The sequence below is a fragment of the Giraffa tippelskirchi genome, chromosome 11, assembly GCF_054371585.1.
Source record: "Giraffa tippelskirchi isolate mGirTip1 chromosome 11, T2T-mGirTip1v1.2.pri, whole genome shotgun sequence".
Classification (NCBI taxonomy): Eukaryota; Metazoa; Chordata; class Mammalia; order Artiodactyla; family Giraffidae; genus Giraffa; species Giraffa tippelskirchi.
Genome location: NC_137285.1, coordinates 4,277,921 through 4,293,435, shown reverse-complemented (window position 1 = coordinate 4,293,435; position 15,515 = coordinate 4,277,921). Strand labels below are relative to the sequence as shown.

At 56.2% G+C, this 15,515-nt stretch overlaps 3 protein-coding genes across 26 annotated transcripts in view; 2 read left to right on the top strand and 1 right to left on the bottom strand.

Annotated features, from left to right (window-relative positions):
* The window catches only part of EMID1 (EMI domain containing 1), a 54,554-nt gene extending 49,577 nt beyond the window's left edge, over nt 1-4,977 (top strand). For 7 of the 13 annotated variants that reach the window (XM_081542826.1, XM_081542822.1, XM_081542821.1 and 4 more), the window contains 2 exons: nt 30-114; nt 4,240-4,977. In XM_081542826.1, the coding sequence (XP_081398952.1) occupies nt 30-114; nt 4,240-4,364 (210 nt within the window). In that variant the 3' untranslated portion in view covers nt 4,365-4,977. Of the gene's footprint in view, nt 1-29; nt 115-953; nt 4,167-4,239 lie in introns of those variants that run through there. The other 6 variants (XM_081542820.1, XM_081542817.1, XR_014069019.1 and 3 more) reach the window with 5 other exon arrangements.
* A 296-nt stretch (nt 4,978-5,273) lies between these two features.
* Nucleotides 5,274-11,230, bottom strand: RHBDD3 (rhomboid domain containing 3). Of its 10 annotated transcripts, none has more exons than XM_081542810.1 (8): nt 11,032-11,230; nt 10,601-10,703; nt 9,971-10,126; nt 8,128-8,317; nt 7,113-7,496; nt 6,065-6,227; nt 5,689-5,976; nt 5,274-5,601 (listed from the first exon to the last, which is right to left on the bottom strand). In XM_081542810.1, exons 4-8 carry the CDS (start codon nt 8,273-8,275, stop codon nt 5,424-5,426), a joined length of 1,161 nt encoding a protein of 386 aa, XP_081398936.1. In that variant the 5' UTR covers nt 8,276-8,317; nt 9,971-10,126; nt 10,601-10,703; nt 11,032-11,230; the 3' UTR covers nt 5,274-5,423. The 10 variants fall into 10 exon arrangements, with proteins under 10 accessions (XP_081398936.1, XP_081398941.1, XP_081398937.1 ...); XM_081542815.1 differs by having other exon boundaries at nt 10,650-10,703; XM_081542811.1 differs by lacking the exon at nt 9,971-10,126.
* Nucleotides 10,877-15,515, top strand: part of EWSR1 (EWS RNA binding protein 1) — a 26,585-nt gene continuing 21,946 nt past the window's right edge. For all 3 annotated transcript variants that reach the window (XM_081542785.1, XM_081542787.1, XM_081542784.1), the window contains exons 1-3: nt 10,877-10,911; nt 15,265-15,301; nt 15,441-15,492. In XM_081542785.1, the coding sequence (XP_081398911.1) occupies nt 10,899-10,911; nt 15,265-15,301; nt 15,441-15,492 (102 nt within the window). In that variant the 5' untranslated portion in view covers nt 10,877-10,898. The remainder of the gene's footprint in view (nt 10,912-15,264; nt 15,302-15,440; nt 15,493-15,515) is intronic.

The window sequence follows — 15,515 nt, the reverse complement described above, 5'->3', positions numbered from 1 at the left end:
ACGGCTGCATCTGTCTCTTTCCTCCACAGGGGGAGGGGTTGCACCAACTACGCGAGGCTTTGAAGATTTTAGCTGAGAGGGTTTTAATCTTGGAAACAATGATTGGGCTCTATGGTGAGTAGAGACAGACAGACGGACAGACAGCCCAGCCCCCGCCCACCAGCCTTCCCCAGGCCCTCCAGGGTGGAGCTGCCTGGGCCCAGTCAAGAGGCTGGAGAAGGTACCTGACCTTCTCCAGGTGGGGACGTGAAAGGTCAAGACCACCCATCCCTTGATGACTGGTCCCACGAGTCCAGAGGGGAAGAGGGGAGCTCCAGAAACCCGGGCCCCCACCCCTGTGGTCAGACCTGGGGCTCCGGAAACTGTGGGTAATGTGGTTTCCAGGCCTGCAGGGGTGCCAGAGCTGACAGATTTTGAGTCTGAAGGGAATTATGGGCAACAGAGCCAAACTCCAGGGCAGCAGAGGATTGTGGGTAACAGAGCCAGACTGCAACAGTACAGGGGATTATGGGTAATAACGTCAGAACTCAGGCCACCAGGAGGATTATGGGCAATGGATCCAGACTCCAGGCAGAGCCAGTGTGCAAGTCCACGAGCCAGTAGGTCACAGGGCTAGACTCTAGCAGGGCAGGGGACTGTGGGAGACACAGCCAGGCTCGGGTCCCAGGGGATTCTGGGTTATGTACCACCCTCCAGCTCTGACCCCAGAGGTGCTCACTAAGGAGGCCCTCCTGGTCCCGGGGTGCCCCGTGAGTGGGCTGAGAGACCCTCCCCCAGGCATTCATCCACCAGTTCTCCACCCGTCTGGTCACTTAAGGAGCCAAGTGAGCCCCGTCCCCACTTAGAAGGAGAGACCAAGATCCTGACAGAGACTCGAGCCCAGGCTCCTGCCCCTCCCCTCCTGCCCCCGGAGGCCAGACTCGCACCGTCTGCTCTTCTCCATCTCCCATCAGGCTCCTAGCTTACAGAGCTTCCTGCAGCAGCAGGCTCAGCTGGAGCTCCTGGCCAGGCGGGTCACCCTGCTGGAAGCCATCATCTGGCCAGGTAACGGCAGGGCGGGCAGGCCGGGGCAGCCCCTGCCAGGAAGGGCCTGGGAAGGGCCTGGGGACACAGACGGCATCTCCCAACACTGGATTCAGACTAGCAGCCACCACCCCCTCTTCAGCCCTTCCATCCGGCCAGCAGACGGTGTCTGGCACAGAAAAGGTTATGGTAACTAGTTCCTGAGTGATGGAGCACCTGCTCTGTGCCAGGTACCTCACCGGACAGGTTCCAACAGATAAGACAGATACAGTCCTGCTCTTGTGAAGCTTAGGGTGCTGCTGCGGGGGTGGGGGGGAAGGGAGCCTTGGAACTGGGTGTTAAACCTAGGGTGAGGAATACCACAGTGGAGTGAGTTCTGGCAACCAGGAAAGCACAGAAATGCTTCTGATACAGGCTGGGGCGTGGCAGAGGGCATCTCGGGAGGGCTTCCTGAAGGAGGCATCTAAGTGGAGACTTGAAAGGCAAGGAGCGGGAGCAAGTGAACAAGCAAGAGGAATAGCATGGCCAAAAGCCAAGAGACCAGAGAGACCCAGAGGGATTGTTCTCTGAGTTTGCTGAGGGATGAGAGCTGAGGCTAGAAGATCTGGCAGGGCCCTGTTTGAGAAGGTCCTTGAATGTAGGCATGAAAAGAGGTTAGCCCCACCTGGCTGACACAGTGCGGCTGAGGAGGTCTGCCCAAGTTAAACTGGAGCCTGTGGCGGCCCTGGGGAGAGGCAAGGATTGACTGCCCTTGGGGCTAACCCTCTCCTACCTGCGAAGAGGCCCCAACAGCCACTCTTCTCCCAGCTGCCCCATCTCTCAACGCTTCAGTGCACATAGCCTCAGACATCACATGTAACCTCATGTCTGTTCTACAAATGGGGAAACTGAGGCCCCCAGCAGGAAGGAGAGCAGAGGTCAGAGCCATCTCCTTCATTTGGCAAAAATGTAGGGCACACCAGCTGCGTGTTGGATCTGGGCAGGTGCTGAGGCCGATCTCAGGGTATCTGCCTTGGTGGCAGGGGGTCTTCAGCATCTGCAGAGATGAGGGGTGTGGGGAACAGGTGCACCAAAGGATGTGTGTGAGGGGAAGCCTTCCCGCAAGATGGGATCCTTGCATTAGTCATGGAAGGTTCCGAGTGTGCCAGGAGGAGCGGGGAGGGCAGCCCCCACAGAGCCCCGCCCTCCAGGGGTGGGAAGGTGTGCGGGGTCTGCTTCCAGAGCTCCTCCCGCCACACCACATGGCTTCCCCAAGTTCTAGAAACTTCTCCAACCATCTCCCAGACCTTCTCTTCTCCCAGAGGAAGGACCAAGGACCAAATCCCAGGCTCTCAGCTCTTCGTCAGGTGCCCCTCCATCCCCCACCTCAGAAGGACTGGGACAGGAGCCAGAAGGGACACACTGTGGCCTTGACTCTGTGCCCCGCCCCTCCTTCAGCAGCCCAGGGATGAAGTGCCAGGCACCTGGCAGGGCCCATGTCCACTTGGTGTGGTCTGGAAAGGGGGTGCAGGAGGAGGGGAGCAGAGGAGATGGAACCCCCCACTGTTCCATCATGCACAGCAGGTGCTAACAGAAGACCCACATGGGCTCATGTTTAGACTGTGATCGATAATGATAATAGTTAACAGCTGTCACACACCCGGGTCACCTGGGCCGGGGAACTTATATCCATCATCTCCAGTCCTTGTAACATGCTTTCTAGGTGGGCAGTACCATGCCCACCTCACAGAGGAAGAAACACAGGTTCAGAAGGCTTGTGTGACTTCCCCAGTGACACAGGGAGAGTTGTGAGGCCCCGGGGTCCCCTAGGTCTGGCCTAAAGCTCCAGCTCTTTGGGCTCCAACAGCAGAGGTTCACCGACCCCTCTGCTCTGCTAGGCACTGAGGGGGGCCCAGGGAAAACCAAGGCCCTGAATTTGGTCATGTCAGAACAGCATCTCATGACTGACTCACAGTGACCCGACCTGCAGGAGTTGAAAACACACCAACCTTGTGACTATCATAATCCAATATTTACTGTGAAAACCACTTTCCACTCCTGGCCACCTTAAACACTTTACAGGAGTGTGACTACAGGAGTGTCACCCCCACATTCCAGAAGGGGCTTAGAGGTTCTGGGACTTGCTCAAGGCCACATGACTGGAATATGGTGGGGCCAGGACTTGGCCTGAGCTGATGTTGGAACCTGAGCTTTGGGCTACCCTCCTCCTGTGCTCCCTAGTTTGGGGCATGAAATGTCCCCTGATTGTGATTGCAGCCCCAAATCTCAGCCCAGAGGTTCATGGGACACAGGGTCAGGACACTAGACAGTTATAATTATGAAGGTGTAGCCGCTTTCCCTTCAGTGGGAAGCTGATGCTCAACTAGAAGTGTTGGTCCTGTGAACAGGGTTTTGGAGGCTCAGCCAAGTCCTCCATCCTGGGGCTCTCCCTCTGGAAAGACAGCCTATCCTTCCAACCTGCCTAACTCCTCATTTGAGAAGGACTGAGGTGATAGTGACAGAAGGCTTCCTGGAGGAGGTAGGTCCTGATCTGGGTTCTGAAGGATGAGTAGGAGTTTTCCAGGTGAGAAGAACGCCAATTATTCACTTTTACTTTTGGAGGCCAGCTAATTTGCAGGTTGGGGCATATGTCACCATAGCCAAATTGGAACTGACTTCAATAATTACTGGAGTTGCCCAGGGCCTCGGTATCTGGACCATCCCCCGGGTTTTAGAGGTGAGACAACTGAGACCCTGACAGAGGTCCAAAGCTACACATTAGGTCAGTGGCAGAGCCTGGCCTTCCTAAACCCTTCCCCACTTGGGTGGTATAACCCAAGGAGAGAGAAAGAGTGATGCCTGGCCTTAGTTTACCCAGCTATGAAATGAGAATGATTCAGGGCACACTTCCACATCCAAAATACGTTAATGAAGAAAAAGAGCTGTACTTTCTCATGGAGCATCCACTACATACGAAGCATTTCAGAAACATGGTGGGTTTATCCCCACCTGTCTCAGAAAATCAAGTAGAGGCCCTGAGTGCTCTAGTTGGGTTAGGGGCTAGTAACTCCCAGGGGGAGGGGCACTAACCAGCTTTGCAGACCCCCTTCTTTCCCACAGCTCTGCTTCCAGACGACAGAGCCCCACCCCCAGAGGGCCAAGGGGAGGTGGGTGCCTCACACAGACCTCACTAACCTGGCCTCTCTCCGTCCCTCCCTCTCTTCTTCCCTCCGGCAGAACCAGAGGGGTCGGGGGCAAGCCTCGCCGGCACAGGCACCCCCAGCCTCCTGCGGGGCAAGAGGGGAGGACACACAGCCAGCTACCGGATCGTGGCCCCCAGGAGCCGAGACGAGAGAGACTGAGGGTGGTGGTGGCCCCTTGGGGAGGGCCAGCCAGGCTTCCCTTCCCAGCTGCCTCTGGGGTCTGCCCGCCCGTATTTATTAATATCCTCAGGGTCCCTTCCACCACCTAGGCCTTTGGGTGGGGGTCTTGGTCCTGGCACCCTGTGCACGTCTGCCTCCTAGGAGGCTGAGCAGGGACTGGGGCCTGAGAGGGAGGCGTGGCCCAGGTGAGAGGTGAGGCCTTGCTCAGGGCCCTGGGCCTCAGTTTCCCTCTGTGAAATGGGGTGATGCAGGTCTGCAGGGGGCGGCAGGTTTGGAACTTCTGTCATCTCATCAACTGCCCAGCCCTCCACATGCCCAAGGATGACCAGGGCAGGCAGTCTTGCCTCCCGGCTCCCCAGCCAAACCTAGGGGGCCCATCCGTACCCCTCCTCGTTTTCTGGTGCTGGTTTCCTGACCCTGAGGTCAAGCTACCTGATCTGACTGGATGTTCAGGGCTCCTTGTGTCAGTTCTGCCCCTGAACCCTCAGTCCCTCCATGGCCTGGGGGAGGGGGCCCCCTGCTTCCACAACCGCTTGTGACAGCCCCAGCAGGTAGATGTGTATCAGCCAATAAAGGCCCCCGCCTGACTGCCCGCCGGCCTGGTCTCCAAGTGCACTTAGACGGGGCGGCCGGGCAGGCCAGCAGCTCTCCTCAGTGGCCTTTGCCGTCCCCCTGAGGGCAGTGGGGTCAGGGCTCCCTGGCCATCACCTGGGTAGCTGGGGGACAAGGTAGGGGGGCAGAGAAGAGGCTCAGGCCATCCCCACCCCTGGCCAGGCGTCCAGCAAGAGCACTGCTCTCCTGCAGTCGGCCGTTTGTTCACCGCTCATTCATTCAACCCCCTGATGCCAACCTAAGAGTCAGACAAGCACTGCCCCACGAGATCCAGGCTGAAAAGTGAACTGGGTTTTATTCTGAACAGTACCGGGGCAGGGTGCTGGGGGCCACCCCAAACCCCCTCCTGACTCTCAGCAGACAGGGCTGGGGCCCCAATGTCCCCCTCACAGGCCGGGCCTCTTCTCACCTGAGGGCCTGCCTGTGCTAGGGGGGTCCAGGACCCTCAGGGTGGGCGGGCCCACCCCTCCCCTGAGTCACCAGCGCCTCGGTGCCCACCTCCCCGCCGACCAGCAGTGCAACGGCCCCCTCCACACGGCCCGTGGCTGCCAGGGCCACCACCGCCTGCTCTGTGGGGAAGCCCATGCGCTCCAGCTGCTGCAGCCTGCGGCAGGGGAGGGGACAGGGAAGGAGGGTCAGGGCCACCTCCAGCCCCCCCCAACAGGGCACCCCCACACACACCCCACCTTACCGCAGAGAAGAGACGGAGGACTTAGGCAGCCAGAGTGGGCTCTCAGGGCCCTGGGCTTGGCCCTCAAGCAGCGAGGCCTCGATTCCCTCCTGCAGCATCTGCTCGTCCAGGGCTGCCCACAGCGGGGTCCCCGGGGGGAAGCTGGGCCCAGACCAGGCCAGTCCAGCCTCTGAGGAGCCCTCCCAGAGCGGCTGCACAGGCCTCAGGCCTGGTGGGATCGGGGCTGAGCCTTCACTGAGGGGCCAGAGGCTAGGGGAGGCCATGTGGGGAGGTCCAGGGGTGGGGGGCCTGGAGGGGCAGAAGCAGAAGAAGGCTGACTGCCAGCCACCGGCGCGGCTGCCACCACCGGGGCTGGTGTCCTCGGCATCACCCTCACCTTGCTCTGGCAGGATGGGCGACGGGCAGCTCAGCTGGGCCGCCTGGGGCGGGGAGGAGCCGGAGCGGCCAGCACCCCGCCAGGGCCCTGCACAGGACACCCTCCTGCAGTGCCTGCAGCCGCCGCTCCGAGAGCGTCAGCCACCGGAAGGCCCCAGCCGCGTCTGTCTGCCCAGGGCAGGGCGGCCGGTCAAGGAAAACCACATGCAGCTGGGGGGAGCCCACGCCACATGCCGGGCCCCATGCCAAGTGTGTGACGGGCATTCCCTCCTGTCTCCTCACTGTGGCCCTGCCAGAGAGGTGTCATCACCCTCGTCAGCGCGGAGGCTCAGAGAGGAAAAGGGACCTGCCCATAGCTACCCAGCCAGCAAGAGGTAGTGGCGTGCCTCATCTTTAAACCTGTCTCACCTCGATTCGGCTGCCCCCCACCCACCATCCCCCAAGCCCTGTGGGCCCACTCAGGCCTGTGACACCAGGCCCACTCCTGCGCACTGTCACAGCGAGGGCAACACGCTCCCCTCTCCAGGATCCGGCCGGGCATCCCCAGTCCTAAACAACCCTGGGGGCCAGCCTGCACCCACCGTTCCCTCTGCAGTGTTGCCCCAAAAGGCATTAAGCCTGCGTTTAACACACCTGCACCAGGCCATCCCCCTTCTGGGGCCAGGAGAGCCCCAGGCTCCCTTTCACCCTGGTCCTTTCTCCCTCTGCACTGTCTGCAGGCCCGTGCTCTCTTCCACCTCTCCTCATCGGGACCCCGCATCCTGCATGGCTTCAGTATAGCTGCCATCCCCACTGGGATGTCTAGACTAGGCGCCTCCCAGGGCCCCTCACTTCCCAGGCTCTCCTTTAAACTGTAGTTGGCACCTCTACGTGGCCACGAGCCCCCAGTCCCCAGCCCAGAGCCGGAGAGAGGAGACTCAGAGATGCCCCTGGGATGCGTGTGAGTGAGGGGGGCCTGACTCCTCGTGCCAGTTCCTTCCCTGGTACCCTGGGGGCCCAGCCACGGAACCCGCACGTCCACAGCAGCCCTGGGCCCAGGTAAAGGATACAGGCCAGGCCAGCGAGGAGGCCGCAGAAGAGTTGCAGGAAGGGCGGCTCGGAGCTCAGGAGTGGTGTCAGGGCGAGCAGCAGCCACGGCAGAAGCCACGGTGGCAGGGCCCCCCGGGGCCGTCGAGGGTGAGAACCCTGCCCCGCCAGCATGGCCAAGTGGACGGGCATGTACCCGCAGCCCCCGGCTGCACTGGACACCCCGAGGCCTGCCAGCAGTAGGGCCAGCAGCCCAGAGGCCAGCGCGAGCAGGCTGGAGGCATGCAGGAACCGCAGCGTGCCCAGGTGGTGCTCCTGTTGCCAGCCCAGCGTGGGCAGGAGCAGCAGGCTGAGCAGCAGGCTGGGGAGGGCCGTGTGGCCCAGGGCATGTGTGAGCAGCCGGTGCACTGGGGGAGAGAAGGGGCTTATGTGCCAGGTTAGGGGCTGAGGCCCCCGAGTCTGGCCCAGGTGTGCCGGAGCCGTCCACCAAGCCAGCCTCCCCTTCTGGGGAGCCAGAGCCTGCCCACAGCCAGCACTTTCACCCCTGGTGGAGGGGACCAAGGGCTTCCAAACGCTATGGCTACCCGCACCCCTGCTGCTTTAAGTAGAACAAGCCAGACCCAACAATCAGTCTTCTTAAGAGCAACCAACCATAGGTAAGTCACTTCACTTCTGTGAGCATCATTTGAGTTCTTCAAATTCTTGGGAAATAGGTGCTCAGCCCCCGCCAGTCCTCAAACCCCTAGCTCCTCCTCCCCATTTTGGGCTTAGCTGAAAGCCTTAGTTTAAGGGAAAGCTACCAGACAGGGGAGCCATCTGAAAGAATTCCTACTCACAGGCTTCCAACCCTGTGCTGGCCCCCTCGCCTCCCTCCTCGGCTGTGGTTGAGCTGGGCATGCTCCCAGCCGAGGCAGACCTTCCCCGGGGCACTGGGTCTGACCCCTGCCTGACCGCTGCAGGATGTAGGTGCTCCTGCCAACTGGTCTCAGGCCCTACAGCAAATCTCCTGCCTCCAAGGCCCACGTGGCCGGCCCTCACCCTGCCTAAGGTCCAGCAGCAGCTCTGGGGCCAGGACGAGGCTGGGGCCGGCCCCCAGCAGCCACAGGGCGCTCATTAGCAGCATCAGGACAGAGGAAGCGAGAGGTAGCGCCGGGGTCGGCAGGCCAGGGGGGCCTCTGGCATGCATAACTTGGCTGAAGGTGCTCAAAGGTGGCCGTGGGACTGTGTGCTAGGGGTAAAGGAAAACAATAACAATAGTTATTATTGCAGCTTTTATCTGACCTCCTTTCAGCTACCATAGCAATAGCACCATTTTACAGAAGTAGAAACTGAGGCTGGAGAGGTCGGTGCAGCAACTTGGCCATAGAAGAGCTCAGAGCCTAGCCATGTGCTTAGCCATTTCGCTATCCCACCTGTCTATGTGTGAGAATGTGAAGAGGTCAGGCCCTGATGGGCCCTGAAAAGGAGCCTGGAGTGGGAAGCACAGGGAATGGGAAGTTGGAATGGGAAGTTGAACTGGGACACCAGACTCCCCAATTTTGAGGGGATTTGTGCAGCCCCACCGGGGCAAATTGAAGGCCATCTTCTGCCTCCCTATTCCCTCTGGCTACAGACCAGCCACCTTCCTCCCACTCCCCTCCACTGACTTAAGATCTCCAGGTGGCCTCAGCTGCCCTTGACCCAGGGGGCGAGCCCAGCTAAAGGGCAGGCAGATTAGGGAGCAGGTGGAGCCGAAGGGCTGGAGGAGGGGCAGCCAGAGTCCACACAGTGACATCGGACAGAGACATCCCCCTCCTCGAGCCCTGATCACACCCTCTCTGGCCCTACCCCCTCACTTTCACAGGAAGAGACCAGTATCCACTCCACTGCTTCCTGTTGTCTACTCCTCTCTGAGCAAGTTTAGAGCCTCTCCTTCCTCATCAGTAAATTGGGGATTAAGAAAATTTATTCCTTGTAGGATACGAAAAAGGAATGGACTAGGCAGGCCCACAACTCCTGCTGGGTAAATGGTAGCCACCCTGGCCGTCCCCACCAAGGGGGAAGCCTCAACATGGAAGCAGCTGCTCCAGCCCAGCTGCCCTCAATCGTGCCAGTCCCCTGCGCACGAAGTAAGGCTTTCCCTCCGGTGTTCTCCCTCCTCACACCCGGCCTGTCTTCTATGCCCTGCTGGAATCCTCTCACTCTGGTACCCTAGCATGTCTCAGGACTCCAATCGAGCCGATGTCACAGGACAGGAAGGGAAATCCCAGAGATAAGAGGTCCGCCTCATCTGCTCCCTTGTCAGGGGCATCCTTGGCTTCAAAACCCACCTGCCACTCTCTTGCAGAAAAAATATAGAAAACTCCTCTGCCTGCAATGTCTTTTGCTCCATCTCTCCAACAGCAAACTCCTACTCATTCTTTGAAGCCCAGCTCAAAGCGCCCCTCGCCCCCACCATCATGGAGCCTACCCTATCTAATGAGTACCGCTTGGCCAGTTTTCTAGGCAGGTGGTCTGAACTAGGGGAGGAGAGATGCTCCTCTCACTCACGGACAAGTTTCCCAGGGTGCTCCTAGCACATAGCTCGTGCTTTGTGTGTGTTCATTGAAAAGAAAGACACTAGCTTTGTTCCAGGTCCCGCTCAAGGATTTGAATGTGCCCTGCCCTTTGCTGGACCTGGGCATCAGCCTAGGGAGATGGGGTTGAGTCCAAGAAGTCAGGCTGGTGTCAGCCTTGCGGCACTGCTATCCTCCTGCATCCTCACCATCACCCCACTCCCCCCGGGGTACTTTAACAAGAGTAAGAGACTTGCCCTTGAACAAACTGAACCGGGATCTGAACGCTGCAGATCTCAGTCTCTTCATCTATAAAACGGAGCTGTACGCCCTGAGACCCCGCCTACCTCTCCGGGAAACCGGAAGGACAGAATGGAAAGCTAGGGACGGGGATGATTCTTCCGGGTCATGGACAGTTGGGAGGGGGCTCCCGGGTGTGGGTGAGACTCAGCTTTGTGACTTTAGGAGAAGTACGCAAATTCCTTGGGCCTCAGTTTCCCCTTCTGTAAAAACAAAGAGTGTTGGATGAGGGGTGATTAAAAGAGTCTTCGCAACCTCGACCGTTACTGTGTGTGTGGGGGGTGGCTCTCGGGCCGGGCGCTACGTTCAGGGCCTCCCATCCAGCCCACCGGTGTCGGCTCCCTCCCCCGCGGGCCGGGCCACGTGTCCGGGGTACTCACTGCGGAGCGCGCCCCCCGCCCCCCGAAGGCCGAGTGGGGCCCTCGGCTGGCAGTCGGTACTCGAGCTTCCCGCCGAGGCCCGAGCGCTCCGAGCCCATTCTGCTCGCCCTCCAGCGCGTGACCCCGGCCGACCGGTCGGCACGCCACCAGCCCCTCCACCGCCCGCCGATTAGTCAGCAGTTGTTCAAGGCCCGGGTCCCTTCCCCCTAGAGTTCCCGCCGGCCTCCGTTTCCCTCCAAGGTAGTCTCTTCAGAGACGGTCCCTAGAACCAGCGGGCGTAACCATTCCCCGAACGACCTGGCGTCGACCAAAGAATCACGCCGACTCGTCACCGAGATCCGCTCACCCGCCGCGCCCGCCTCTGCGGTGTTATTTTGGTCCGCTCATCACATCCGGGGCTCTTTAGAGAGAATTAGGACTAGAGAGGCGGGAGCGAAGGACGAGAAGCGGTGGCTCATTCCTCCTTCCCCCACCCCCGTGGCGGGGGCCCGATGGTAGCGCCCGAGGTTGCGGGTCTCGCGCCTGCGCACTGCGGCGTCTAGAGGACCAGCGAGAGGGAGACGGACGTTGAGAGAACGAGAAGGAAGGAGAGAAAATGGCGTCCACGGGTGAGTGTGGTGGGACTGCGGTCGCACCGGCGACGGCAGGGACGCCCAGATTAGGGGCCGCTCGTCTTTGGGGATGGCAGGGACGACTGAGTGGGCTTTCCCGAGAAGGGTGTGAGGTACCTGCCGCGGTCTGAGAAGCTCGATGGCCGGCGTCCCCCTCGCCCCCCGCTCCTTCCCCTCCCCCCACCGAGCAGGCCGGCTCTGGAACCTTCCGGCGCCCCCGGCGCGCGGGGGGCTGGAGGCGGCGGGGGCGCGCGGGGGCCTGCCTTGGCCTCCATTGTGTGGCGGCTGTCGGGCCCCGAGATCCGGGCCGCTCGCCACGTGGGCGGGGCCTGAGGCCTCGGGGCCCCGCGTGGGGTGGGGGGAGGGTTCGGCCAGGCCTCGGGCCCGGCACCCCGAAACCGGAGGTGGGGCGGGCGGCAAGTGGCGGCTCGAGAAGCCGCAGGCCCGCTGTCTCTCTGACTCGCCCCACCACAACTCCATTTCCAGGGCAGCAGCCTAGGCCCGAGGCCGACTCTGCCTCACCGAGAAGCCCGGGGCGGGAAGCAAATAAACAAAAAAAGGCTTCACGGACTTGTGACACGAGGGGCGCCGACCTGTGAGCTGGAGCCCCGTCATGCTTAAAGCTGGGTCGGCTGGCTGCCCAATCGCCCTCCTCGGCGGGTTCCAGCCCCCAGGCCGAACTTCTGCCCCACTGGGCTTTAAGTGGAGCTCCCCCGCCCCACGCTCCGCTTTACAACTACCCAGTCGGCTGCTTCTTAAAGTTTTTTTTTAAACCATTATTAGTTCTACTTTCCGCCACAAAAAGCAATTAAGCGGCTTCCCAGGGCCATTTTTTATCAAACGCGGAGGGAGGTCTGTTGTTTAATGAGGCTAACCCGGTTCGCAAGGCCAGGAATCCCCCACCGAAAGACATTTCTTGGCCTTTTTGATTTAGGAGAAACAAAAGGCCTCGGTCGGCGTTTGAATTATGCTTAAGTAATCGTCTCGCACGTTTATTCGCTTAGGTTAAGCCGAGAGAGGCTTGTTTTATTTCGTGGTCTGACAGAAGAGAGCGGAAGGAGGCGCGGACTGGACTTGGAAAGAAAGCCCGGGGTGGGATCTGTAATACGGTGTGTGGGGTGGTCCTTACCGCCCCGGCGTGTGTAAGAGAGTAGCTTAAACGCTATCTGCAGTTTGCAATCCGTGCACTAACTGCGGTTGTGGGTCGGGTGGGGCGATTTTTGCCTCTGGGGTTATTCGTAGGCAGCCTGACTCCAGGCCTTGGAGGCAGTTAGAAAAGAGGGAAGATTGTGGAAAAAGCTTTGGGTCCTTGAGAGTTTTAATTCGAAAAGGGTCCAGAATCCAGCAAGGGCAGGACAGTCTTAAAAACTCTCCCCAGCTTTGTGGTCTGTAAACAAGCAGGTAGTAGATGCTGGCTGTTAGTGCCAGGGTACAGAGTGCCCCTGGCAGAAAGGACTCTGAAACAACCACAGTCCAAGACTGGGGGGGAATGGTTTCCTCAGAGCCCTTTCCTTCTCCCTCTTTCCTGCAGTGTTAGGATTTTGTAAGGGGGAGTGCTGCTCTCCCTTCCCCGTGAAAGTTTGGGGAGTACGTGTGTGTGTATGTGTGGACATGCCAATTTTTCGTTCTCCTTTGCTCAAGCTCTGTTTACTGGTAACCACCGCATACTGTTTTAGAATTACAGTTGTGGTTTATGTAGACATGGCAGTAGGTCTGACCGGGGAGCCTTTGAGGGAATCCTTAACTTACCTGGACTTCAGTGTCCTGTCCTTCAAGATGACGGGGTTAGCCTAGACCTTTGAAGAGCTTTTTGAGCCCTCTGTTTCTGATGTTACAGCAAAGCGTTTTTGCTCTCACGGACTTGTCCCAAAGTGACTTTAAGTTATGATGTAGTCTGAAGCTCTGACTCTCAACAGTTTGAATCATGACTGCCTGAAGTATCTAAAAGCCACCACATTGGGCAATATTCTTAGGTGTTCTTCCTCCTTATTTGGCGTATTTAGAAAAGTACCTAAAGTATATGTCCACTTTACTTGAAACTTGTTGTTTACACTTTACTTGAAGTTACTTGAAACTTCCAAGTAACCACCATTCAGAACAAGAAATAGAACATTGCTAGCACTCTGGGTTGGGAATATCCCCAGGAGGAGGACGTGGCAACCCGCTGCAGTAATCTTGCCTGGAGAATCCCATGGACAGAGGAGCCAGGTGGGCTACAGTCCAAAGGGGCGCAAGGAGTCTGACACGATTGAAGCGACTTGGCGTAGCACTCTGGAGGCCCCTACCCACAGCCCCCTTTCTCCTCAGCTTGTCCTGTGTTTTAGTGTAGTCTTCAGCTACACGTTTGGGAGTTATAAAAAAAATAAAAAGATAATTGCTAAATAATCTGACTAGGGTGTAACTGTAGATTTTTGAGGCCATATAAATGTTTGTATGCTGTCGGAAGATAACATAAGTTCTCATGAAACACATTTACTACCTCCCTTAGCCCCCAACAGTGTGGGGCTAAATCAGCTGGTTTCCCATTGATCTGAGATCATTCCTTGTTCCATGTCAGCTTTGCCAGTTTTATGTTTTACATAACTGTTGTGTAAAAGTTCTCGTGAAAACATTGAACTTACATGTAAGTGATACAGAACCATTCCTCACACAGAAGCCTAAGCAGAATGTAGGTTGAAATATTTGATTTTTGGTGTTTCATTGGTGTGTTTATATTTTAACTAAAACATGGAAGAAGTGATTTGTATTTCTTTTTCTATGTCACATACAGAGCTAACATTGTCTTGAACAAATCGATTTGCTTATTATATGTAGCCTTTGGTGGTGGATTTGATAATGTTGATGATTCAGAGTTAAGCGTGTAGAGGAAGGAAAGTGGTCAAGTTATGTGTAGAGGTGAAAAATGAGCCAAGTTAAAGAGATGGGTTCAGCAGAATGCTCTGGGGGCAGGCCAGGTGAACTGTGAAGCAGGCTTCTGTTGGAGTGAGGTTAGAAACCCCCTCTCTGAAGAGCTGTCAGCTTTTGCTTTCAGATAAGGGACTACTTTCTGATTGGAAAGAAAGGACCCTTTGGTCTGCCTTAATGGCAGTATTGTCTTCTGACATATTAATAGAATAAGATACTAGTTCTTAGGGAGAGCTGAGAATTGGGCAGGATTTTTTGAAAATATATATGAATGTTTACTTCAGTAGTGTTATGAAAGCTTCTTAAGAATTTTATTTTCTATGTTCACTATTTTTAGACACCTCAGTGGACCAGAGGGGTTTGTTTTTTTTCTTTTAAGTCCCTTTTTGTGCATTTGTAAGTTTCTTTTTTTTTTTTTTTCAAGAAAGGAACATTTGGCTGTGCTGGATCTTAGTTTCGGCACATTGAATCTTCACAGTGGCATGCAAACTTCTCTCTGGTTGTGGTGCACAGGCTTAGCCACCCTGTGCATGCATGTGGGATCTTAGTTCCCAGACCAGGGATCAAACCTATGTCCTGTGCTCCGGAAGGCAGATTCCTAACCACTGGACCACCAGGGGAGTCCTTGCAAATTGCTTATGAAAAGAAAAATTGTAGGAAGGTTTACTTAGGACGGGGAAGAAAAATAGTGTGTGTTTTTAGGGTGAAATCACTTGAGTTTTAAAAGATGGTTTTACCTAAAACCATACTGTTCGGCCAAAAGATTAAATGCTTTTTCTTCTGCCAATTACAAGTCTGCCTTAACTACTTCAGTGGGATTTGTAACGTGGGTAGTTTTAAAATTGTAGATGTAACCCTTCACAGGGTCAGCAAACCCTTTAGAACACTGGTTTGCAGGATAACTTGTCTCATTTTCTGCCATTGCTATTCAGTCTTCCTAGGGAATTACAGGTGGTGTAACTTGTTTAAGTGAGGGAGTGATTTTTTTTTTTTTGAACTAGAGTTTGAGATGTAGCTATTGATGTAACCATTCCAGTATTAAACATTGTTATATTGTTGCCCGCCTCCTGAGGGTAAAATTTTGGATCTTATTACATTTATCTTGTCTCCTGTTTTAGGATGATGATCATGTATCTGAAATGACAGCCAGTGGGTTAAGGGAGGCTCTGTAGTCATGGGAACATGCAAAGTATCTTTGCCAGATCAGCTGATCTTGACCTCATTAGCTAGCACTTTGTTCAAATTTTCTGAATTTAACTGGCTTAGACATTTTTTGGTTTGGTGTTGAGAGATAAGAGATACTCATTTGGACTTGTGTTGTCCTGTAGGTCCTCTCAGTATGGTATTTAAAAATTCATCTTCCTGCTGCCTGAATCCCTTCCCTCCTTTTTCTTTTCTCCTTGTAAACTCTGGCTTCACACTATTTTCTCTTCTTGTTTTCTCTAGATTATAGTACATACAGCCAAGCTGCAGCCCAGCAGGGGTAAGTCAGATTTTTACAAGTGTACTTTGGGTGTGATTGGCTGCTTTTTTAGAGTACAGAGCCTCCTCTAATTGTAGAGAATTTAGTAATGGTATTTGGATGTTCTGTATTCAGTTCTTGCACTTAATTTCTCTTACAGCTACAGTGCTTACACCGCCCAGCCCACTCAAGGATATGCACAGACTACCCAGGTAATTTTTAAGATAATTATATG

Excerpts from the sequence above, each read along its gene's own strand:
- RHBDD3 (XM_081542810.1), bottom strand. The coding sequence starts at position 8,275 with ATGCATGCCAGAGGCCCCCCTGGCCTGCCGACCCCGGCGCTACCTCTC. Across the intron at positions 5,977-6,064 it reads GCCCATCCTGCCAGAGCAAG|GCCCCCCACCCCTGGACCTC; the intron begins GTGAGGGTGATG and ends CTGCCCCTCCAG. Across the intron at positions 5,602-5,688 it reads TCCTCCGTCTCTTCTCTGCG|GCTGCAGCAGCTGGAGCGCA; the intron begins GTAAGGTGGGGT and ends CCCCTGCCGCAG.